The sequence below is a fragment of the Mus musculus genome, chromosome 8 (genome assembly GCF_000001635.26).
Source record: "Mus musculus strain C57BL/6J chromosome 8, GRCm38.p6 C57BL/6J".
Classification (NCBI taxonomy): Eukaryota; Metazoa; Chordata; class Mammalia; order Rodentia; family Muridae; genus Mus; species Mus musculus.
The window spans coordinates 33,866,710-33,892,250 of record NC_000074.6 but is presented as its reverse complement, the minus strand read 5'-3'; the positions used below and the strand labels follow the sequence as shown (position 1 = coordinate 33,892,250).

General features: G+C 44.8%; 1 protein-coding gene across 16 annotated transcripts in view; it reads left to right on the top strand.

Moving 5' to 3' along the window:
* Positions 1 to 25,541, top strand: part of Rbpms (RNA binding protein gene with multiple splicing) — a 147,280-nt gene that overhangs the window by 37,672 nt on the left and 84,067 nt on the right. For 9 of the 16 annotated variants that reach the window (XR_378783.4, XR_003947246.1, XR_378782.3 and 6 more), the window contains exon 1: positions 14,027 to 14,178. The exons of 6 other annotated variants lie outside the window; for them this stretch is intronic. Coding sequence is in view for 4 of the 10 variants with exons in the window: in XM_030243359.1 (XP_030099219.1) it covers positions 14,062 to 14,178 (117 nt within the window). In the remaining 6 variants the exon portion in view is untranslated. Of the gene's footprint in view, positions 1 to 13,917; positions 14,179 to 25,541 lie in introns of those variants that run through there. One more of the 16 variants, XM_006509034.4, reaches the window with a different exon arrangement.

Sequence of the window (25,541 nt, the reverse complement as noted above, 5' to 3'; positions counted from 1 at the left end):
CCAGAGCGTACACAGGTAGGTGTAGGTGAGATGCCAGGACTCAGACTGCGACTTGACTCTGGAGACAGGAGCCTCTTCTGACTTGTCTGGAGACTTGCAGGAGCTGGGGGGATCGAGGCAGGGCTTGGAGACCTGGAGGTCCTGCCCAGTCTGTGCTGTAGGACTCCGCGCGCGCTAGGCAGTCTATGCTGGTGCGCTTCTTCAGAGCTCGGTGTGATGGGAGAAGATGCTTTAAGTCTCGTAGAGACTGAGTTGGTTCTGCATTTTCCACCACAGTGACTCGCAGCCTCTTTTGCCGTGCTGCAGATTAAGACTCTATGCTAGCAGAGTTCTTGTCTCCGTTTTGTATTTTGAGGCGATGACTTGCTAAGTTGCCAGACTAGCCCCAGACGCCAGATCCCCTTTCATCCATCTCCTGAATGTGTCTTCATTTCTGGCTAGGAAGTGTGTATGTTCTATAGGGCTCCCACAGAGGCTTGGTGAATTATTATCTATAATTCATACCCATCTGTTTGGGCACAAGGTCAGTGGTACAAATTTGTCCGGCATGTCACGCACGAGGCCCCCTAGTTTGATTCTCCAGCAACAACATAACTAGAAAACCAAAATTAGCCATCACCGTGTGAGCCCTTAAGCATTTAGAGGTTTGTACTGTGGGCTTTGGGGGTGGTGTGTGTGTGTCTGTTTGTCTGTCTGCCTGCTTTGTACACTACCTTACAATTTACTGTATTTAAAAACCTTGTTGAGACAAACTTTCTTTTTGATTAGCCCTAACAAGCTTTGGAGGTGAGAGTGTGGGGAGGCTACCTTCTACCTTTGTCACACGAAGGACGTTTGTCTCCTTCTTTTAGAGCAAGTCAAGTGATTTTCCAAAACTATCAAGTGTACGGCTTTTCCTTTGTCATTTTTGTCTGTAGGCCACAAATATCCCATGAAAGTCATAATGCTAATCCTGTCTTAGAACTGGAGAACCAAACCTATTCAGTAGCCTTCTTTCCCTCTGCAGATAAAGAAGCCGAGGGCCCTGCAGCTGGGATGATAACACCAGGTCAGGGCTGTGTCTGTCAGTGGTGACAGGCTGGTCCTGCGGGTGGATGGATGGATGGGTGGCAGAGGATCTGAGAAGGGCAGTGGTGGGGCAATGGCACGGACTTCCTCATTCTGTTTGGGAGACCCTATATTTAGACATAGCTTGTGTCTAGGAGGCTCTCTTTTGTAGTATTTTCTAGTGCTGCCTAAATTAACCTCCTGAAAGGTATTTTCACCTTATTAAAAATAAAATAAAATAAAATAAAATGGCGGAACAGTTAAGATACTGACAGTGTCAGAGTCCTTAACCACCCAGTGGTTGAACGACACCCAGCCCAGAGTTTTTGCAGTAGAATATAAATATACCCAGTCATTCATCTTGTGTTTGTATCAACATTCACCCCATTACAGCAGGTCTGAAATGTTCCTGGCAGTCGAGCTGTCTCCTTTGTTCTTTGGATTGCTGGTGGCTGCATGTGTTCCACTTTGTGGCTCCATTATCTCCAGAGTCCATGTTCAAATAGACATGCACATTTGCCATGGTCCTTTGTTTTCAGAATGTCTACCTTTTTGTGATGTTAGTGCTAGGTTTTTTGAGACAAGGTTTCTCTGTTGTGGAACTCACTCTGTAGACTAGGCTGGCTTCAATTGAACTCAGAAATCCGCCTGCCTCTGCCTCCCAAGTGCTGGGATTAGAGTGCTAGGATTAATGTGATGGAGGGAGAGAAGAAATTAAATAATAGTAATTTAATAATTAAATACCTAAGCTGCAGTAACTGTCATTTAGTAAGGGAATCCAAGTTGGTGGATGTTCAGAGCCTAGTCTTGTGGATTGGTTGAGCCCAGTAGCCGGGGGTCGCTATAATGAGACTCCTATCTTAAGCAAAAAGGGAGGTTTGTCGCTTATCAATAGAACACTTCTTAGCGCATACCAAGCCTGGATGTGAACAACCCCTGCTCCCATGCTGGGAAAAAATAAAACATACTTTTGATTATCGTTGTACACAGAGTACAAGTTGGCAAATCTAAAAAAAAATAATTCTGAGATGTTGTAAGATGGCAGGCAGTGTGATGAAAACAGTCACCTTACTGCCTCTGGTAACAAGTCCTGGTGCTTTCCTATAATGTGGGAACGGTACCTCCACGGGGAGTGCAGGGGCTTAATTGTGCACGGCAGGAAAATGTATTTTGGAACAGTTTTGAACTCTTGTAAAGAAACCCGTCTCTAGTGAGTTACTCAGTAACGTTGACCTCTTCCCTAAAGTACTGTACGAAGTACATCCGAGAACAAAAACTGCAATAGTGGAGATCCTTCAATGCCATGTGAAGAGCATCATCGCTCCTAGTGGCTGGCCTCAGCTGTTAAATGTAAAGACGCCCCTTTATTTCATACAGGTGTACGTGAACCGCGTTTAGTGGTTTCTCCTAAAGGCCATCACTGTGCTTCCTCGTGGATGCTTGCTTAAGGGCGGCTAAAAGAGCATCTTAGAATTCAGTTACTTTTAAAGATGTATCTCCTGTTAGGATGCTGTGTAAACTGCTGAAGTGTAAAGATGAAGGCGACCTTTTTCCTTTCTGGCAGGGGCAATGGAAAGAGGTGCTGTGTGTCAATGGTAGAGTATGCGTTCAATCCGCTGTGGCAGGATAAGTCCTTTGTGTTATTTATTTATTTTTTAAGCATATTACAGTACTTTTAGATCTTGCACTTTAAAAGTCTCAATCAGTACGTACATGTGATAGCTGTGGCGGGCGGGGTGGATGGGAATTGAGCTTTGGTTTGTTCTCGGCTCCAGATGACTGTGTTTCGGTGGAGGAGAGCGAGCCCCTGACCCTTGGTTTTACTGCTTGGCACATGGTTTTCACCGAGGGAAGAGGGACAACTCAGCTTCCAATGGTCTGCTCCCAATTGCTCTTCTTTAGCTTGAAGTAATTCTACAGTTTAAATAAACTGACTACAGCCCAGAATGTAACCTTTCACCTCGGCCTGTGATAAGCTGCGTCTAAGTCTCCCATTAGATGGCACACTGTAGAAAAGCTGGCCTTGTAAGGTCTTGTTTATGTTGTGCTCTGGTTGCTAAGAGTGGTCACTGAAGAGCCCACGGTTCCTTAAGGACTTAAAGTCTTTCCTTGCATGGAATGGATGTCTTCTCTTTGTCGTGGTGGCCTCAAGGGTGGCTGTATTAGGCTGTAGGACACACCTGGAATCTCTGCAGTTGGGAGCCTGGGGCAGAGTTAGAAGCTAGCTTGGGCTGAATGGCAAGACTGTCTCAAGCCCAAAATGATTAGGGGGGAGACATTCCCACACATTTTGCTGCCTCACTAAAAGCATAAGATAGCAAAAGGAAAATCTTTTAACTTAGCTATTTCATTGGCCCTAGAAAACCTCCAGCTCTGGAAACATCCCTTTCTAGAGCTAACTTCTCCTTGAGTCTTATATGTGGACTCTTGAGTAAAAACCCTGGGCAAGTCTTTTCTCTAACAATGATGCCTTTTGCTTAGGACTAGACCCCTCCTTTAAGTACAAGCCTGATAGATACGGCATCCTGCAGTTGGTTGAGATAAAGCGGCTCCCCCTCCCCACTTGACAACACAGCAATATAATTTTACTGTTAAAACTTGGCTGACCCAAACATGAACTTTCAAAGAAAACAAGTCATTACTAAAAGGGATTCCATTTCGTTCCCGGGCCTAATTTAAGATGACTTAACAGAATGTTGAAAAAAAAAATTATCTTTCAATAGCCACTTAATTATGTGACAAATAGAGATTTTTGTATTTTGACTTAAAATATCCTGTTTTTTTGTGGGTTTATCTTTCTAGAGTATTTATACCAAATTAGGAATAATTTATGTTACTCACCTGAACATTGTCCTGTGGCTTTTAAGGGTAATAATTTATGAAAAACTAATTCCATAAGACTTACTAAGATTTGCCGATACAAATCTAAGAATAGCTCTTTGTTCTGTGTGCGCTGATTGTTTGGAACCAGTTCGAGAAGGGCCTGAAGCCCTTGGCTCTTAGCAGTGAAGCATGCTTTCCCTCCTTGGGACCTCTTCAAACACTTGGGAAATGTGGTCTTAGAGTCCTGGGGCAGTTCAGAAGAACAATGCTTAAAATGGTCCAGTCCAGTAAAGAAAACAAAGGGTTTTAGAGTCACAGAGCCTAGATTTAAAGCCACACTCCAAGGGATTGGCTCTGGGCACTGAGCCTCATTTACCTTAGCTGTTAAATGGGGACAGTTACGATGTCAGGATCATCAGGGATGAATGTGTATCTGTCTGTCTGTCTGTCTGTCTGTCTGTCTAGACATATACACATATTATGTACAGGATCTGATCAGTTCTCTAGGATGTGGTAGAAACTGATGAAATGGTAACTTCAGACATAGCGACTACACTCCATGGCTTGAGATCCAGGTTCTGTCTTTATTGAAGTTATCTCTTATAATGATTGAATAAATCATGAATTGCAGGCCAAAACTAGGGCTATGGTGTTTATGCGGTTTTTAAGCCTACGTTTTGTCTGTATTTTAAAATGAAGAAGTTAGTAGCAGTGGAGAGTGACAACACTCTTCATACTCTGAAGTGCTGTGATGTTAATTAAGCCCAGTAATAGTAGAACATAAGATAAACATATCAAGGGCTGTGTGTGAGGGCAAAGGAAGTTAGTGATCTTTTGTTCTCCCTAGGAACAAAAAAATCAGTCAGTTGTTGTATCTGCTCTATTTCTAAAAGTCCTAATTAGCTCATATTTGTTGTTTAATTCTCCTTTTTTTTTCTTGGTGTTTTTCCTTTTGTTGGTGAGTTTGTAGAAGTCTATATACCTATTAGCTAAAACTAAAGGTTTTCTTGGTTTAGGGGAAGGACAACATCACTGGCCTCAAGCAATTTATAATCTCTACTAGGATAAACGGAAAGAAAATAAAAGGGTCTTGAAATACTTCCAAAGAAGACATGTCCCGTCCATCTGGCCTTGGGAGTCGATAAGCTAGTGTTAGTCCCCTCTAGGTGACACCTTATATATGTGAATCTTGTAGGAGTTGTGCTTTCTTTTCGGACACGTGGTTTCAGGGATCAGACTCAGGCTGTCCATCAGACTTGGCGGCAAGCACCTTTACCTGGCAATAGTCACGTCACTGGTCCCCCAACAATTTCTGTGTCGTAGTTTTCAGATCCTTTATTAACCTGATTACTCTTCTTCATTGGGGTTCCAGTTTCCCTAAGATGGACCCCCACACCCCAACACATCCAGTTCTTTTAAATAGGGCAAGTTGGTACCCACTGTGGTTCTTTAACACGAAAGTCCACATTAGTGCTCTCAGCCATGTCCTGTTTCAGTGCTTGTTTGAGGCTGGGGGTTTGTGGGGGGCATAGCTTACTGATGCTGTGGCAGGCTTCCACATAGTTTGCTTGTGTTTTCTTTTATAATTCACTATGTTGAATTCATAGAACTGGCTTTGTTTTTTTTTTCCCAACAGAGGCCCATGCATATGGGTGCGTCATAAAATTAACAGAATGAATAATGAGCCTGTAAATGTTTGTACTCCCTTGCCATGGTATGTGTAGCAATTTGACCTGGAGTTGTCCGGATTATAGGTTGAAACATTAAAATTGATTTTATCAGGCTGACATTCAGAAAAACAAACTTAAGATGAGTTTTGTATTCAGCTGTTTCAGTCCTTTTTTTTTTCCTTTTTCTCTCAAGAACTTTTTTTTTTTAAACATAGGAGTTGATTTATCTGTTACACAATTTTGTCTTAGAGTATAATTTTAGCTATTTATCATTATTCATTCTTGTCTTTCCCTTTTCTTGCTGACAAATTGTCTCCTGGCTTTTGGTAAAAAGACCAGAAAACAAACATGTTTCTAAAAATAATATGGCCAGTGAAGGTACGAGCCAAATGCTTGTTTTGTTCTATTTTCTTTCCAAATTTTACGATGTTCCCCATAACCTTTATCAGATACGTACAGCATATGTGCATTTTTCTCTCATATCCTTCCTGTGTAGTCCAGGAAAACACACTTAAGTAGAGCCAGGAAGTTGATGGTAGTCACTATTCCAGGGGCTAAGGGAGGCACTAGTAGCTCCAAATGCCAGCACCTCGGGTCTGTAAGGAACTTGTCCAGAGAAATGTGCTCAAGTGCGTTTAAGGAATATGAGCACTGGACTTTCCTGTCTGTGGAGTGAAGTTAGTGACAGGCAGCATGGTGCCCACATGGAGACCTGCCCTGCTCGTGCAGACACAGCCACCTGTGCCTGTGGCTCTCTGCTAACCCGCGGGAGAAGTTAGAGCCGGTACAGGCACTTTAGCATCATGTGTGGTGGTGCTGGCTGGGCATGCAGCAATGGCTGCCTCTGAGGCTATGGCCGGAAGTGTAGCTGCTGTCCCCTGCTTCCGCTTCCGGTCTCCGCTGAAGGCCCCACACCATGCATCCCTGGGCCAGAGAAAGACTATGGCTGAGAAGAGGGTCCCGGGAGGACAGACCACACTGTGGCCAAACAGGAAAGCCTTCCATCTGACTCGGGGTGGGGATGTAATGGGAAAGGCTGCGGATTTACAGAAACAGGATGAAGCGCCACAGACAGACCCACGCTCTGGAAATGCCCGGGATGAGTGAGAGGTAGCCGAGGAAATGAACCCCAGAGTGAGGCTCAGAGCTACTCTCTACCTTTCTGGTCTTACTAGCAAGAAAGCCAGATGTGTCTTTCATTCCGTAGCTTAATATTGCCCGCAGGAGCAGAGAGAATGTGGTATACGTAAGCCCGGGACACATCTGTGGCCTCTTTATGTGCCCGTTCTACCAGATCCTGTAAAAGTATGTTGTCAAGAGGAACCAGATTATCAAACTAACTTTTAGTATTAAGAGACTTACCTCATGAGCGAGAAATGCTGACGACACTAAAACTTTCAGGACATTTTTTTTTCTTAATTTTCTGGAGGGTTTATCTTTCAGAGTTAAGAGGAGGAAAATGAAACAAAGAAAGGGAGCAGCAGGGAGGGGTGTGTGTGAATCACCGAAGATACCACCTTATCTGTCTTCTTGACTTTAGTCTCTGGCGCATTTCCATTAATGGGCAAGGAACGTCCCAGCACTTCTACACCTGTTATGTGTAAACTCTTGTGACATGAATAATCTGTTGTCCACAGCCTGTCTTCCCGAACTTGTGCTCCCCCCCCCCCCCCAGCTATGCCAGGTTTGGGATCTATCCGCACTTTTCGTGGCCACAGAGGCTGGGAGAAATTTAAACTCTATTTTGTTGGCTTCTCACACCTCCCATTTGTACCCCCAGGTCCTCTGAGGTTGCTTGATCATTATGAATGTCAAACACTAGCAACTATGCTCATTGATTTTCTTAAGGAAGCGTTGGAATGTTAATAAAACCTCAGGAACTTTTATGTGCTGTTGATGGGACTGTAAGGAAAAAGGTTATGTCCCTGCTTCAAAAAGAAAAACAGAAAAACCCAGAAACGATTACGTTGTGACCCTGTTGTCTTGCTTCTGGATATACAAATCTTCTCAAGAAAATGGAAGCAAGATCAAGAATTGAAGATGTTTATGTGGAGGTCAGAAGTCTGTTCTTTTATCATGCGGGTCTCAAGGTTTACACTCAGGTGGTGGAACTTGGTAGCAAGCACCCTTATCTACTGAAGCCATATTACAAGTCCTCTATTTTATTAAGGTTTAATACAAGTTGATTAGTTTTCATTTGTCACACACTATGGACTAAGTGTTGAGATGACAGTTATAGTATTCTAAAGCGGTGTGCATATGTATATATGGTTGACCTTGGGCACGGCAGCAGAAAACTGAAATAATGTGGATTATAAGTCATTCCGCAGCACTAGGCTTACAGGTGCTGTTACCCTGCCGGGCTTTTATGGGAATGCTTAGGGACCAAACTCAGGGTTACAGATCAGATATATTGCCAATTGAGCCATCGCCCAGTCCTCTGGAGGTACAGTCCCCTTCCTGTAGTTTAGGCTACATTACATTTGCCGTATGGCAGTAGATGCTTGAACTCCTGGATCCTGGTCCTCTGTCTCCACCTCCCTCGTGCTGGGATTATAGGTTGAGCTACCCAGTGAGTTACCAGATTGAGCGTGGTAGAGTATCATGCTCACAAGAGAGCACTTCTTCACACCGCTGTGGACAGAAAGCAGAGACAGAGGACAGCATACTGAGGTTCTGATTTGCTTGAAAGGCATTGTCTCTCGTGACCAACTTCCTCTGAGCTTGTTGATGGCATGTTGGAATTCCTATTGCGATGCCCTGCTGTCTTCAACAGATAGTTGTCCTCTTAGGCCCCTCAGTTGCCATGGCCATTTTGTACACAATGGGAAAGAGGAAAGGAACATTTTGCTTTAAAAAGCATAGCCTAAAAGTTAGATAATCACTTGTGTGTGTCCACAGCATAGGCCAGGACAAAGCAATGTAGTTTCGGTCGTCATTAGCGTGGGAGTTTGGAATATTATGTGCCTAGCTGAAATTCCTTTGTACATGAAATTAGAAGAATAAATATTGCCGGGAATGGGCAGTTGAGACTGAAGTGTATAATGTTTTTGAATTGTGGTTACTCATGAAGGGGGAAAACTGACTATTATGTAGCCATTGGTACTATAAGCCACCAAAATCCCTAGAAAATATGTGCATTGCTGTTTTGCCTGCCTGCATGTCTCTGAAGGTGCCAGATCCCCTGGGCCTGGGAGTTATAGACAGTTGTGAGCTGCCCTGTTGGTACTGGGAATTGAACCTAGGTCCTCTGGAAGAGCAGTTGGTGCTCTCTACCCCTGAGCCATCTCTCTAGCACCAACATTTTCTTCTTACTTGGCAGTTGTTGAGAAAACATCTCCTAACCTTAATTCAGATTCTGTAAGGATATAGAATAGCTTTTGAGACGAGATGGTTTGGGGGAGTGTATCTCAGTGGTTGAGAGTGCTATGCTTGCCTAACACGCACAAGAACAACTTGGGTTTGAGCTCCTTCTCTGCCAAAAGCAAGCAGCAACAAAGGAAAACACAGGAAGAAGAACTCACGCACCTTTCTCAGAGCTGCATCCTTTCATTGCGTTGGTAGAGAAACCTGTGCTACAGTCCCAACAGTGACTAGTAGACCCTCCTTTCTTTATAGTATCTCCAGATTGCCCTCAGTCTGGTGCTGGGATTATGGGCTGGGCCCCATGCCCAGTTTATACACTGGTGGGAATTGAACCCAGGATTTTGTACATGTTTGGGTAGCATTGTACGAACTAAGCTACATCTCCATCCACCTGTCTGGTTATTTTATTTTATTAAAGAAAATGCCATTTGGTATATATGGGGGAAAATTCAAAATAGTGCTGTTAAGGTAACTGTCACATAACTTCATTTGTAAAGGGTTTTTGTTTGATAGGCGATAGATTATAAGTAGCTCTCATATAAACAGGAGCATTCCAGAAGCTCTCAGTCCATTGCCTCCTCGTCTCAGGAGTGTGTGTTTACTTAGGCTGGTCGCTGTTCCTGATTCCCTCCTGCTGTGAGAATGCATGTGTTTCTTAAAACAATCAGTAAAAGTTATTAACACGCTTGACCACTGCGGGGCCCAGTGTAGACAACCTAAACTGGTGTCACGATGTTTGCACAGTTATTTTCGTTAATTTAAATGGCTAGAATTTAGCCTATTAGTGGATGTCGGTCAGATACTGGAAGGGTAACCTCTGTATCTGGTACTTTTTCCTGTAACATTTAGCTTGTGTGAGGTTCCCATGTTCTTTTTTTTTTTTTTTTTTGTAAAGATTTGTTTATTTTATGTATGTAAGTAAGTACTTTGCTCTCTTCAGACACACTAGAAGAGTGTGCATCGCGGATCCCATCACACATGGTTGTGAGCCACCATGTGGTTGCTGGGAATTGAACTCAGGACCTCTGGAAGTTCAAGCAGTCAGTGCTCTCAACTGCTGAGCCATCTCTCCAGCCCCCATGTGTTCATTTTTGGTTGTGCCATAGAACTGAGGTATAGAAGCTCCACAGTGTGATTGCAAAGTTTTGTAATTTCTGTGATTAACCCCCGTGTCCATCCTATCATCGGCTTCAGGGCCAACACTTCCTGTTTGTTTTCAGCACTACTTGTTGGTGTCTCCGCCCGGAGATAGCCCTGGCTGTCCTGGAACGATCCTGCTGTGGAGACTAGGCTAGCCTCACTCAGAGACCCACTTCTAGCTTTCCAAATGCTGGGATTAAAGGTGTATGCCAACAGTTCCAGTACTGTTGTTAAAGCCAGCATCTCCTTCTCTCGGTTCGATGCCTCTCCAGTTGAGCGGGTGTCAGTTCTCCTTTGTTCCGGACTTTTCAGGTAGAAACAGTGCAGAGAAGGCGGCTTCGGAATGACCTAGAGAATTGTGCAGAGCGCAGTTGTAGAAATGAGGTGAGAGAGGGTGTCAGACTGACCGACCGACCAGTCAGCTCTCACCTCTGTTACCTTATCTTAAAACAAGGACAGAAAAACAAGTCGGACTACCTACTTGATTGGGGTTAGGATGAAATAAATACTTTGTGATGCCAAGTGCTTGCTAGTGTGTTTATTTGAGCTGGGTAGAATTCATCAAAACTCCCCAAGATTGATCAACCCTGGGAGAGCTTCTCTGACCTTCAGCTTCTTTCGTCAGTCATTCCAGCTTGTTTGCTGGCTGGCCTAGTACTAAAGTGAAGCCCAGAAAGGAAGGGATTTGGTTCATTACCCATCGTGTTTAGCTGGGGATGCTGAGAAATGACAGGTGAGTGCAGCAGCTAGGGCCGGTGCTAACTCTACCCTCACTACTTTTAGTTTGATTGGGTTTTCCGTTGGCTGAAACCCATTCCCACCGGGGTCCATCTGACTTGAGATGAAAGAATAGTTCAGAGTGGAAAACGGAAAATAAACAGACTTTATAGTTCTTCAAATGACTCTTTTATTAACACGAGGGAACTAAGACGCTCTTCCTTCTATGCCAGATTTTCTTTATTCTTTGAGCCTGTCATTTGTGGTCTTTCTTTTCTGTCTCAGTCCCATATTCTGCTGCCCTCCCGCATCCTCAGTGATGCCCCTCCTCTCTGTCTTCTTAATGCTGTTGGTCTTACCTGGGACCCAAGCAGTCTCTATTGGGAGACAGATCACTGGGGAACGCCACCGCTTAGTTGAGACTTGAGGCCAGGCCAGGGCTTCCTGCGCCTCTGTGTCTTAGCATTGGTTCTTTAAAGTACTTTTCCATTGTTATAAAAATAACCCCTCATGGCCAGATTCTCCGGTTTTATGAGTAGGATTTGTTTCGGCAGAAAATCATGAAAAATTACAATTTATACTTTTAGTTACACTTCAAGTCAACTAGAATGTCCTGTTTAGAAACAGGGCTCCAACCCTTTTTAAAGGAACAGTTTATCTTTCTTTTAAACAAGAAGAGGTATGAGTGAGGACACAGATGGAAGACAGGTTCCCACATCAAAATAAATTATTATTAACATAGTTTCTTTCTTCCAAGTAACTTTCCTCTCCAGAGGAGAGATTGGAAAATGGACTTTAAATTCTTATTTAGCAAAATTAAACATAAATTTACATTGTTAAGATACTTTAAAATCGAGGAGGAAGGTGACAGGCTCTCACTATTTAGTTTTGGCTGGCCTGGAATTGTGTAGACCAGGCTATATAGACCAGACTGTCCTCAAACTCAGAAACCTGGGATTAAAGGCCAGCATTTTTGTCTTTTACGTTTACTGTTTAAGGGGTATATTTCAGTTGGTAGCGTGCCTGCTGGCATGCATTAAACCTTCATTTAGGTCCCCACTACGCAGACACGTTGGCTCATGCCGGGTGTAATCTCGAAGGTCATTCTTGCCTACGTGGGGAGTTCAAGGCTCGCTTGGGATGGGATCTCTTGTCTCAGAAAAGGGAAAAGTTGTTTTTCTAAGGTGAAATATGTAAACCCTTGAGTGTTGGCTAATTAAACCAGCATGAAGAGGGCTTAGAGAGGGGCTTTGGGTTTGCTGTTTCCTATTAGGTAGACTACCCTACCTAATAGTTTCAGCTTGTTTTAGCCTGATCTGTCTGCTTTTGCTCCCTCCACCAGAGCTTGACTTTGAGAAAGCTGGACAGACACCTGGGGCAGTGACAGTGGTGTTGGGGACCTGAGGGTGTGAGCACACATTCCTTGCATTGTTGGCAGGGTGACCTGAGCTGTGGAATAGGGAGACTGGTCAGGTAAACTTGTGCCTTTCCAGAGCTGTATGACTGAAAAACACGAAACAGTGCAGAAAATACCTTATAGTTCTTACTTTATTTTTCGTTTGCTTAAAGCATATCTTAATACGTAAAATACACCCAATTGGGGGTGGTGGTGCTGGAGAGTTTTCCCAGTGGTTAAGAGCACCAGCTAACTCTTCTGGGAGGACTCTGATTCCCAGCACCCAAAAGATACGTCCCAGCTGTTTGTAACCCCAATTCCAGGGCATCTAACACCCTCTTCCACATGCACATGGTGCGGGCAAAACCCTCATACACGTGAACTAAAAATGAAGCTTAAAAAACTTCAACCCTAGAGATAGAATAATTATTTATATGCCAAAATAAACAGGGCTTTTCAAACAGGCCCTAGATGCCACAGCAGAGCAGAATGCCACCCCATTCCTTGCCGTGTTTCTTTTATTATTTTTTTTCAAAAAGATGGTTTTATATGTATGACTTTGTCTGCATGTATGTGTATGTAACATATGTGGACCTGGTGCCCAGGGAGGTCAGAACAGGGCATCAGATACCCAGGATCTGGAGACACATGGGTGCTGGGAACCAAATCAGCTCCTTCGTAAGAGCAGCTGTGCTCTTGACCACTGAGCCATCTCTCCGGGCTCTTTGGTTTTAAAGACAGAGTCTCCCCTAACCTTGGTTAACTAGCCCAGGCCGGTACCATACTCAGGAAGATCCTCTTGCCTCAGCCTCCCGAGTACGGGGAATACAGGTGTGTGCCACCCACCTGCTGTAGAGAGATAGATGCACACAGTTCAGTCTGTTCCCTTCCTTTTTTCTTCCCCCCATAAGTTGGTTTGTAGCAAATGCTTTTCCCGGCCCGGACCAGAGCGGAACACTCCTCGTCTCTGCTGTCCACCTGCCATTTCTGTGCCCTTGGCTGAGAAAGAAGGCTTTGGTTTCATCCTTCTTCAGACAGATCTCTGTGTCACAGTTGTTCCTCTTTATAGTGAACCTCATGCTCAGAATGATGCATATCAGGGATTCTTGAGGCGGCGATGCAATGCATCAAGGGCTGCTCCCATTAGGCTGGGCTGAGCTGTCTTTCTCTTGCAGTGGGCAGGATCCTTTTTTCCTTTTTGGATATAGGTCATATGAAGGTTGTCTGTCAAGCAAAGCCAGAATGTTTTGCACAGGAAGTACAGATGACTATCTCTCCCCCTTTCAGACAGTTTTCTCTTTGGAAATACCTCACATTATTTCAGGCTCTGGAAGTGTGAATGGGTCCAGTGTGATGTTTCCCAGCAGGAAACCGTCTGCTGATGACAGAGACACCATGAAGAAAGAACTAGTGAGAGGCTGGAGAGGTGCACAGGCCTGGGAGGCTGGCATTATGCAGGCAGTTAGCCTGTTTTTGTTTTTGTTGTTTAGCTTGTCTGTCTGTCTCTTTATCAAATTGCTAATTGCTCTGAACTATTCCATAATCTAAGGTCTGGCACTAACATCTTAATGGTTGGTTTTGTGTTTCTTTTCTATTAATATATTGATCCCAGGATTCTATCCAACAGGCTCAGAAAGATGTCACATTGGCAGGTAGCAGTCGCCAGTGAAGCGGTGGAGTGGACACACAGTTACCTGTGCAGTGCTTTCTCTCCACATCTGTCTATCTCTCAGCAAGGCTGCATTTCTCTCGAGAGCGAGGCAGGCAGTTATGAGTGCATCTGACATCATTAGTGCTTGGTTGTCATAGAAACAATACAGGTGTCCCTTAGAGTCATCAGAAGTGGCCAGAAACCAGTGTCCATGCAATACAGACTAGAGAGTTAGAAGGGATGAATTCCTCATGTTTGTACAGAGATGGTTGTACCAGGTGTTATCATTACAGAGAAGACATCCAGCTTGTAATGAACAGAACATGCTAGCTGTCACGGGGAGGAACAGCAGAGTCAGTAGGTGTAAGGTAAGTGTCTTCTCTGGCATTTTACATAGATAAGATAGACATGACCAAGATAGACATGACCATTATGGTTCTAGTATGGTCTCTCTCAACTCCCTACAGGGAACTTCAAGAATTCTGTCAAAGCTGGGTGTGGTGGCGCACACCTTTGATCCCTGTGCCAAGGCAGGCGGGTGGTTCTCTGTGACTTTGAGGCTAGCTTGGTCTAGCCACTATCTTGCTTTTGGCTTCCCAAAAAGGCAAACGGTTGTGATAGGGAGCCCTTGACAGAGCATGACTGTTCCCAGGCTAGCCAGGACTGCACAGTGAGATCCTGTCTCAACAAACAAAACAAGCAACAGAAATGTTAGTGCATGGATACAGCCTTCATTTCTTGTGTTGTCACTTTAGACTTCTGCAAGGATGCCTGGATGGGAAAGGCTTAGTGATTCTCCAGCCTCTGATGCCAACCAACTCTCTCTCTCTAGTTCCTTGTGTTTGTATTGAAGGGCTTTAAGGGCAGCCATCTCTACCATATGTCATATGATACCATGCGTGCTATACATCAGAAGTTATGTGGGAAGTTGGCCCTTGGTATTTTGTGTCTTATGTATGCGTAACAGTTGTTTAAAAAGAACACTTTCACATTTAGCCATTACTATTTCCCAGTCAGAACTTCATTATCTTTCTTTCCCAGATAGCTCTTCTTACTGAGATGCCTACATCCAGTGTCCGAGAGCATCTTGGGGGCTGTGGTAGGTTCCAGTGCTTTGCTGCATGTTTACTTAACACAAATGTTTTCATCCCCTATTTCTATCATTTCTGGCCAGGTGATTCTTGGTGCAGGTGGTGCACACCTTTAATCACAGCGCTTGGGAGACAGAGGCAGACAGATCTCTTGAGTTGGGGGCCAACCTGGTCTACAGAGTGAGTTCCAAGATAGCCAGGGCTAGTTAGATAAACCTTGTCTTGGAAAATTAAAACCCACCCTCCCGTGTGTGCGCGTGCATGTGCGTGCGTGTACACTGTGCATGGTCTCGCAGAGGCCTCGGGAGTATAAAGATGTCCTGTGCTGTCACTCCTCATCATCTCCAGATAAGGTCTATCATCAAGTCTCAAGCCATTTATTTATTTTGTGTGCAGGCATGTGTGTCAAGTGTGGAGGTCAGAAAGCCCTCTGCAGGCCTCTGTTCTCTCCTTCTACCATGTGGATTCTAGGCTGTGGTGGTGCTTTGGCTCTGTTTTCATTTTTAGAACAGATTGCTGTGCATTGATGTCTAGCCTGAATGTGTGCCTGTGGGGAGACACCGGAGTTAAAGATGTTCTGTGAGCTGTCTTGTAGATGCTGGGAATTAAACCCAGGTTCCCTGGGGGAGCAGCCAGTGCTCTTAATCACTGAGCATCCCAGGATTCTGTGGGTCCTACACAGGCCCTCGTGCACATCACTCTGTTTCTTGGTGTGTATTTTATAGATTGGCAGTGTTGGTGCCACAGTCACCATATGTAAACAATGATTCCTGGTGAGATTCCCAAGGCCTGGAATCCATCACTTCACTTGAACAGGCAGGAAAGGAGATTTGCAGAGTCTTAGGCCTCTAATGAGGTCTACCCAGTCAGAGTTGAGTCTGCTAGACAAAAGCCCAGCAAGATGCTAGCAGTGCTCAAGTGTGAGTTAATTGCATATTCAGCTGTCATTAGCTAACAGTTGTTTTTTTGGCTAGTGGATCAGCTTCTCAAATAGTCTTTATAAACAAACAACCAACCACAAATGTTTAGTACTTTAGAAATTTAGGGAGTATCTCAGAAGAATTCTCTTTCCTCCTCCTCCTCCACCTTCTCCTCCACCTCCTCCTCCTCCACCTCCTCCTCCTCCTCCACCTCCCCCCTTCTCTCTCTCTCAAAGATCCATGTATGTATAAGAGTACACTGTTGTTGTCTTCAGACACACCAGAAGAGGGCATCGCATCTGATTACAGATGGTTGTGAGCCACCAAGCAGTTACTAGGAATTGAACTCAGGACCTCTGGAGGAGTAGTCAGTATTCTTAACTGCCCCAGAAGAGTTCTCTTATTACAGTATATTTAGTAATGAATAAAAATAAAATGAAGCAGCCCTCCCTACATAGACTTGGCTTCTCAGAGATTTGGGGAGTGTCTCAGGAGACTACTTTCTTTTATTCATCATATTCAGTAAAGAATACATGGGAATATTGGGAAAGCCCGTGATTCTCTCCATCAGGCAGAGGCTTAGCGGTTTCCTAAGTCAGAAGTAGCTCATAAAACTTAATTGCAAAATCTGTTCTCATGAGGCAGACCTAATTCTCTGCCTGTGCAGGATTCGCTCTTGGCTCAGTCCTCCTACTCCAGCAAGCCCAATGGCCACAGTCTCCTCCAAGTGGGGTAGGTATAAATGGATGTTTTTATGTGGTTTTTGAAAACTCAACACCATCCTCCGCAATTTGGCCGAGCCTTCTGTCAGTGCTTACACAAATGTGCCAGTTTTCCATCATGTCTGAGGCGTCGGTCCTCAACATGGCCGCGCTCACACACGCACATCAGGACCCCATTCTCTCAAACATTCACTCAGGGGGTCCGTGGCTCCCCAGAGCATTGTTTTGCTGAGACTCTGAAAGTGTGCGATAATACATCATTTCAAACTTAACTTCTTTTGAAGAACATTACGAGCAAGCCATGTGTTAGTGTTCATTTTGCTTATGGGGAAACTAAGATGTAAAATAGGCAAATGATGAAGGACAGACTCTATGGGGATGTGTAGGGTTGTGTTTGGTATGACTTGGGTAGAGCCTATCTCCCTCCACTCACCTTCCCACCTCCCTCCTGGGAGGTCTCCTGTAGCTCAGACTGAAGGTGACCTGGAATTCCTGCTCTTCTCTTTCCACCAGTCGAGCTCTAGGACTGCATTGGGCCTCTCTGTCCAGCTGTGGCTTGTCATCTCTTATCCCCCAGTAGTGAACCCAGCCTTCCACTTCCTTATAACTAAATAGTTCATGTGCTGTCTGAGTCCTTCCGTTTCTCATCACTGATAAATACCCACAAAACAGTTTCTGGAATGAAAGACTTTCCTTAGCTCATGGTCTTAGAGGTTTTGGTCCATATTTGAGGCCACTGTATTGCTTCTGGGCCCCAACTAAGGCAGAACGTGATGACAGAGAGCCCTTGATAAAGCATGGCAGCCAGGAAGAGATCAAGGACAACATTCCCTGGAAGGGCGTGCCCCCACTGGCCTCCATCTCTAACTCGGCCCCATTTCCTTCTTTCTGCACTTCTCCATTGATTGGTTGTCAGTGGATTAAGCCACCTCTTTAAGTCAGATTTTGCTCAGTCCCTTCCCCCAAGCCCAGCACTGATCACTGCATTGGGGTTCAGCCTTCAACACTTACTTGGGAGCATTGCAAATTCAAAGTCTTACCCATTCTCTGAACTCAGCAAGAGGTAAGCTGGCTCCTGGGAAGACTCGAGTCATGTTGTTGGTCAGTAACCATGGATAAGATCCCGGATCTTGACATGACACAGAGAGATGAATGATCAGATACAGGTAGCTCTGTCTCATGTGCCTTTGAGTCTGTCCTTTACATGTAGAGTACTGTATGATTTTAGGAATTCTTTTGGTTTCTCGAGACAGGGTTTCTCTGTGTAGCCCTGGCTGTCCCGGAACTCACTCTGTAGACCAGGTTGACCTCGAACTCAGAAATCCACCTGTCTCTGCCTCCCAAGTGCTGGGATTAAAGGCGTGCACCACCACGTCCGGCTTTGATTTGAGATTTTTAAGTTGTTGAAATTTACACTTGGCTGGGCATAGTGGCACGCACCTTTAGTCCCAGCACCCAGGAGGTAGAGGCCAGGGGTTCTCTCTGAGATGTAGAAAAAGTGTTATATTGTGGTGGTGACTTTACTAAAAAGATCCGTCTTTTTAACGGTCTCGGCTTTCTGATGAAATTCTTTTATTATATGTAGATGATGTAGCCATTCTCCCACGAGGTCCAAATCAATGGCAGTAGCTTAGGTTTGGCCATTTGCAAGAGTGACTGAAAAGCTTTGGCAGGGTAAACCTGCCCGTGTGGGATGTTGTTGGTTGTGTCTTTATTTGGTCATATTAAAAGAGAGTCTCTGGCACGGTGCGCGCTGTTTTGTCCACACATATCTTCATCTGTGTTCCAGTCAGAGCTGAGCTGGCACACTGGATGCCAGAGGTCACTGACGGGCCAGATCATGTCCGCTTTAAAAAGATCTCTCACATGCCCCTAGGTTCTGACAATTCTGCAAACTTTTTCCCAGTTGGGAAGAGAACAGCTTTAGAAACTGTCTTGGTTGTTGAAAGTCTGCCAGCAAGATGCTCAGTGGGTAAGGGTGTTTGTGCCAAGCTTGACAACCTGAGTTCATTGCTGGAACCCACAGATGGAAGGAGAAAGCCAATTCCTGGAGGGAAGGAGGGAGGGAGGGAGGGAGGAGGGGGGTAATATGTTAAACAGGTGAAAACATTGACAAAGTGGATCTGCGAGCTATATTTATTTATTTGTTTGGTTGGTTGGTTGGTTTTGGTTTTTCGAGACAGGGTTTCTCTGTCCTGGAACTTTTACTCTGTAGACCAAGCTGGCCTCAAACTCAGAAATCCGCCTGCCTCTGCCTCCCAAGTGATGGGATTAAAGGCATGCACCACCACCACCCAGCTCTATTTTTTAGCCTTTATTTGCATCTCTTCGTATGGAGTTTACCCTTTGCTGCAAGCTTTGCTTCTTCAACTCTCTTCTGGGATAGCTCTTTCCTTCCTCTTCAGGCATACATAGGAACAGTTAGTTTGTCCCTCTGCAGTGATGATGGATCACCGCTGTGGCAGGGGTGGGGTAGGGGCTCATGGATGTGTATGTGTCTGACAGCACATCTCAGGTCTTTTGTTTCCTGGAAGTCCAATGACCTGTTTCCAGGAAGTTCAATGACCAGGGAAACCTACATTTGGCCCCTAAATTCAGCATTCGTCTGCAATTTTATGCACATGCAGGAGAAAAAATATTCAGCTCTCTTTTTGGGCTACCAACTCTGTGGTCCCAGTCTTTGATCTAGGCAAACCTACTGGCTCTATATGCCATAACGGCACACATGGCTTCTTCCATGACACAGTCCGCTATGGATCTTAAATAAGGCAAAGTTTCAAAGTTACGAAGTGTATATTCTTCCAGGCATGGTGGCGGAAGCCAATAGTTGTTGCATTCTGGAGGGTGAGGCAGAGGCAGGTGGCTCTCTATGAGGTCCACGTTAACTGGGGCTACCATTTCAAAACAAACAAGCTGGCACTGAAGGGTTTTCAGCTGTGTGTTGGCTAACCCAGACAGAACGTAGATGTCTGTGGTCATGTAACGGAATCATAGGCATACACAGATGCTACTCCCTTCTGACAGAAGTGGTAGATGAAGTGCACTATCACCAACTGGGTTTTCGAGGCATCCCCAGGAACCACACTCAATGTTTATTATCTGCACAGGACAATCTGTAAAAATCGCAAACATGGGACACCGTAGGAAAGGGTTTGCCCTCTTCTGGTGTGTCTGAAGACAGCCATAGTGTACTCATACATAAACTAAATAAATCTCTAAAAAGGAAAAGAAACTTGAGTTGGAGCTGGAGAGATGAATCAGAGGTTAAAAGTACTTGTTGCTCTTACAGAGGCCCTGGAATTGGTTCCTAGCACCCACAGTGTACCCCATGTTCACCTGTAACTCCATTTCTGGGATTATCTGACATTCTCTGACTTACGGTATACATATACACATGTAGTCAAAGTTTTCACGTACATAAATAATAACTCTTTAAAAGTTTTTTTAAGAAGAAACTGGGGCTTGACAAAGACTGCTCACCTTGTTTGTCTGTAATTAGAATTAAGTGCCCAGGAGACCGTTTTATTACACGTGCGTAATCAATTTTCATAGTGTCAACACATGACTAGGAAGTCAAAACCAAAAAAAGCCACCCATGGCAGTGAGCTAGTAGTCCTCAGCTCATGCATCATCATGAGCACCCCCTCCCCATGTGCATGTGTGCATGCGTGTGTGCATGCGTGTGAGCGCGCTCAAGTTGCCAAATGCAAAAGTACAAACTGCTCAGTCTCTAGGAAGTCACTTGTATGCGTACAGGGCTGACCGTTTGGTATTAGATGATTGAGAATAATTAACACGTAATATTTATGTCTGTGTCTCTATCTGTGTTGAAGCAACTGGAGCCCCCCCCTCCCCCCCACAGGCCCTGTGTAGCCCTGGCTACATCTGGTTGGCTTCAAATTCCCAGAGACCCACTTGTCCCTGTCCTCCCAGTGCTAAGATGAAAGGCGTGCACCATCAGCCACATCCTAAGTGAATCTCTTTGTCTCAGTCCTAAAGACCTTGTATTACCAGCCTCAGTGGGCCAGCCTTAAAGCAAGAATAGCTTCTGACAGGTACCAGGATGACACCCTGCACCCTGGGCCGTAACTCAGTGGCCTTTTTTGGTTGGTATGGCTTTGTTTTTGTCTCCTGAATGAAGATGTTCAGAACTCGGACTTAACTGGTGCATGCCTGTAACAGCACCTGGGATGTGAAAGCAGGAAGGTCAAGAGTTCAAGGACGTCCTTAGTTCCAGGACAACCTGGAAAACAAAACAAAGCAAAACGACACTAAACACTGACTTGTGGTCAGAGTTGAAATGTGAGTCATGTTACACAAATGTGTTTTGTCTTTTGGTTTCTTTTTTTCTTTTTTCTTTTTTCTTTTGGCTAGGTAAGCCTGACCCTGTGGATCAAGAATGAGCAGGAAAATGGGGGCTAGGGGGTGGGCTGTCCAAGAACAGAAGTAGACATGTAGTTAGTTTTCGTGTGTTTGTTAGAGATGGTATTTTCCTGTACACACACACACACACCCTGTAGACTTGTCTCTTAACAGTCTTTGCATCTGCTTGTTGTTCGAGGCGGGGTCTCATGTGTACCACGCTGGCTTTGAACTTCTGATCATTCTGGCACACCTAGCAATCTATGACATGTTTTGTTTGTTTGTTTTTTTATCCTTAATTTTACTAGAGAAGAGGTTAATACATACTAATGTTTTATGCTGGCCTGTCACATGGAGGGACTGACTGGTCATTGGTGTTGTAACTGCAGATTCTGTGCCGAGTGACTGGGAAATTAATCACTTCATCTCATTTGCCATGACGGCTTCAGAACCTTTGATAAGCTAACACCTATGTCGTGTGTGTGTGTGTGTGTGTGTGTGTGTGTGTGTGTGTGTGTGTGTGTGTGTGTGTTTGAAGGCTCATACATCAGCCCAGAGACACTTGCACCCTCTGTGCCTCCTACTGTGTGAAACACTGCCAAAAAGAGCCTTTTCTCTAACCGGAGAGAGAGCCTTCCTTTGGATCTTGCTTCTAAAAGACTAGTTTTTACTTTGGAATGATTGACACAACACATTGCCGAGTTCGTTTTAATTAGTCTGTAGGTGTAGACCATTTATCTGGGAAAGACAGGCCAGTGAGTTAGCTCTGATTGAAGGCACATGCTGCCAAGCCTGATATCCTGAATTCAGTTCCAGGGGCCTGCATGGTGGAAGGAGAACCAGCTCGTCACTGTTATTCCCTGAACGGCATAGGAGTCCCCACGTCCAAGAGCACGCGCACACATGCACACACAGATCTGGGTCATTGAATCCCAGTGTGTTGAGCATCTGATCCCAGTGAGGCTGAGGTAGGAAGTTTGTAAATTTGAGGCTGGCCTTTATAAAGTGAAAATTGGCCTTTTTCTGTAGCATGACTTAAATGTGGGGAACACATGGAGGAGCCCCTTAAAACCGTCGTAAACAAAACATACACAAAACATTGGGCAAATGCCCATTAGGTGGGACCACTGGTTGCGTACTACCTCGGGCTAGAATTAAGCCTGCCCCACCACTCCCGAGCTTGCCTACCTTCCTCATGTGAATCGCATTCTGGGTCACAGAGAGCGGCTTTGTCTTCTCAGAGTATGGACCAGGCTTCTGATCTTACCAGACGAGCTTCAGACTTGCACGCTGACTTCTGAAGCTTCTCCAATAAGAAGTCAGTCACTAAAATGACTGCGTTTTCGCAGCGTGGAAGTGACTCGAATATCAGACAATGCCTGGTGGTTTTTACCTAAAGCCCAGCCTTGTTCTCTAGAGTTATGTTAGTTAGATGGTAGCAAAGGCAGGCGTGTTCATCCGTCTAACACACAGCAGAGCCTTTTCTGTTAAATCTTTAGCCTTGTTAGGGCAAAAATGAAAGTCGCACCCACAGGATCCATTAGAGCCCCTGTGGGATCTATCTGTCATGTCTTGAACACTTCACTTTGTCCTGGACTAAGAGATGCCCTTTCCCGTGTTTTAGAGAGGGAACATCTGGGATGTTGAAGGCGTGGTGCCCCGGGCATCTTTGTTCCGAGACAGCGCTGGTGCATTAAGGGCTGTTGCAAAGTTCACATGGCAGCCTACCACCGTCCTTGCTAGGAAGACAGGGATCTTTCGGTTCCAGCTGGGCCACCATGTGACAGAGCTAAGCTTATGCTGCCAGAGGTGGCTGTTGAGTTTATGACCTTAAGCTCCCCGCAGGGAGGATCTTGTCTTTCTGATTTCAGTGCACTGCTATGTGCTGACCCAGGCTGAGAGGGAGGCAAACAGACGTCTTAAATCCTGTGACTCTTTCCTTGGCTGCCACAGGAAAGTACAGCTGAGATTTATAGAGTTATTTTCCCACTTGTTAGTTAGCTAGATTTTCTTTAGTTTCTTCTCCATCCCTCCTCCTCCATCCCTTTTCCTCCCTTGTTCTCCTTTCTGTTCTTCCCCACCCCCTCCCCCTTCCCCTCCTTTTTTTTTTTTTTTAAATGAAGCCGATTAAGTTTACCAAAACTGGGGCAGACTAGAAAGGATTGTAAGCACACCATACTCTTGAAGCTAGTGGCCTTTAGTTGAATGGCAATGTATAATGTAAATATTCAAGAATTATTTCCCTTTATCAGCTCCCTCATCTGTTCTGTCATGGGAGAAGGTGTGGGAGATCCCCAGATAGTGAGATAGGCTTCTGAGGTGCAGTGAGCTCCCCTAACTGCAACTCCTACCCTCACCCTTACCTTACCTTGTCCCTTAAACTCACCCCGATCGTTATCCCTTACCCTACCCTACTCTGACCCTTACAACTACCCCTACCAATACCCAGACCCCTAACCCTACCTTCTGGGTTATCCTTGGCTGCATAGCAAATTTGAGGCCAGCCTAGGCTACAGGAAACCCTGTCTAAAAGCAAAAACTCTAAACACCTTCAAGTACAGTGCGTGTTACTGGGTTATTATTCTCACAGAATGAGGAAACACAAAGCTGTTGTGACCATGGACGCCATTCTACTACCACTCTTAGCTGATCCTAGACACTTGCATCTGTATCCCAAAAGATGCCTTCCTCTCTAAATACTGAAACCATACGGTATTTTTTTCCTTGCACATTTTCCTTTTTTGTTTGTTTGTTTGTTTGGTCTGTCCTCTTGTATTTGTGCCAGTACATGCATGAGAACAGTCAGAGGTCACCTTGTGGATGTGGGTCTTTGTAGAACACAGATGGTTAGGTTTGGTGGCAAGTGGCTTTACCTACTGAGAATTCTTGACACCCTATTTTTACACCCATTTTCTTTATTGGTGGCATATTTTTTATTGGTGGTATAATATCCTATGTCTGATAAATGAACCTTAAGTGACATATTGTCTTTTGTTCACAGTCCCCAGGTATACACTGAGCGTCATTGGTCATTTGTCTGTAAAGCCTTTTTCTTTAGAACAGTATTAGAAATGTAAGTTAATTTCTTGAGTGAACTCCCCAAACCTAACCAATGTATATCACAGACCACTATACTGTCCCAACGGTGTCCTAACTGTAAAACAAAGGGTCTGCATATCACATTGTTTCTGCGCAACTCTTTTCCATTCGGTCCACGGTCAGCACGAGTTGAGGATGTGGCAGGTCCTTGTGGAGTTAGGGTTAATTCTCTTACCCAGGCTGGCCCTGGCAGAACGGCCCAGCTGGTTTTCAGGTTTGCTCCATGAGAAGGCAGGTGAGCACCTGGGTAGTAGAGTTCCCTCAGGCACCTGTCAGCAATTTCGCCTTTGCCTGAGGAACTTTCTTTGTGTCAGAGATGAAAGAAGAAAGGAAAAACACGGAAGAAGTTTGGTCAACAAACTTGACCTAATTGACTGTATTAGACTACTCCATCAAACACTAGCAAAGCACACACTTGTCTAAAGAACTCAGAGCACATTTGCAATGCTCTGAGGCATAAAACAAGGAATGGAAGGAGATTTATTTATGTATATGAGTACACTGTAGCTGTACAGATGCATGGTTGTGAGCCATCATGTGGTTGCTGGGCTTTGAATTCAGGACCTCTGCTCCCTCCGACCCCACTTGCTCTGGCCCAAAGATTTATTAATATATGTAAGTACACTGTAGCTGTCTTCAGACACCATTACGGTTGGTTGTAAGCCACCATGTGGTTTCTGGGATTTGGACTCGGTACTCTTAACTCTGAGCCATCTCTGCAGCCCCAGAATTTTTGTTTTTAAGTTAAATCAAATCTTACTATGTGTATCAGCAGGTTTATGGATAAATGAGCTGGTATATCCATATAACAATACTACTCAGTAAGAAGCGATGGATAGACAACAATACGGGTGAAATTAGCTTTATGTAAACAGGAATGAACAGACAAACTTAGCACTTCTGTGGTTCTGTTTCGACATTGGAGCATTGATCAGCAGTCACAGCCAACACCTGGGGATGGTGGGACAGGACTGGGAGGGAGGACTGAAGGAATAGGTGATGTCAGGAATGGTGGCCCACCACCTGGAATCCTGGTTAGTATTCAGAGTGCTGAGAAAGTTGTAAGTTCAAGGTCTACTTGGTCCGTGAATCGAGACTGAGGAGGCACCATTAAAGGTGATGGGTTATCTCAGTTTTCATGGTTTCACAAGTGCGTGCGTGTGAAAAGTAAACAAATCCTACATTTCCAAGACTTATAGCATACATGTTTAAATAAATTGAAAGAAAGTAGTCACAATTCTGAGATTGCTATCTAACAACAGCATGTAAGAACCACTAGCATGCAGATGGCCTGACGCCGTACTGTGCTGGACCAATAAAAGGGCCTTATTGATTTTTGATTCTGTACACACATGTTCGAAATCTAGCATGTAGTCTCCCTCCCTCCTTGTCATTTACCTGTGATTAATGATTGAACATGATATCTAATAAGGAGGAGCACAGTCATGCTGTACTCATCTGAGTGGGGTAAGAGCCGAAAGCTAGGCAGTGCTTTCTGTAGCTAGTTCTTGCCTCCGGAGCCCGGCCTCCGTTCCCT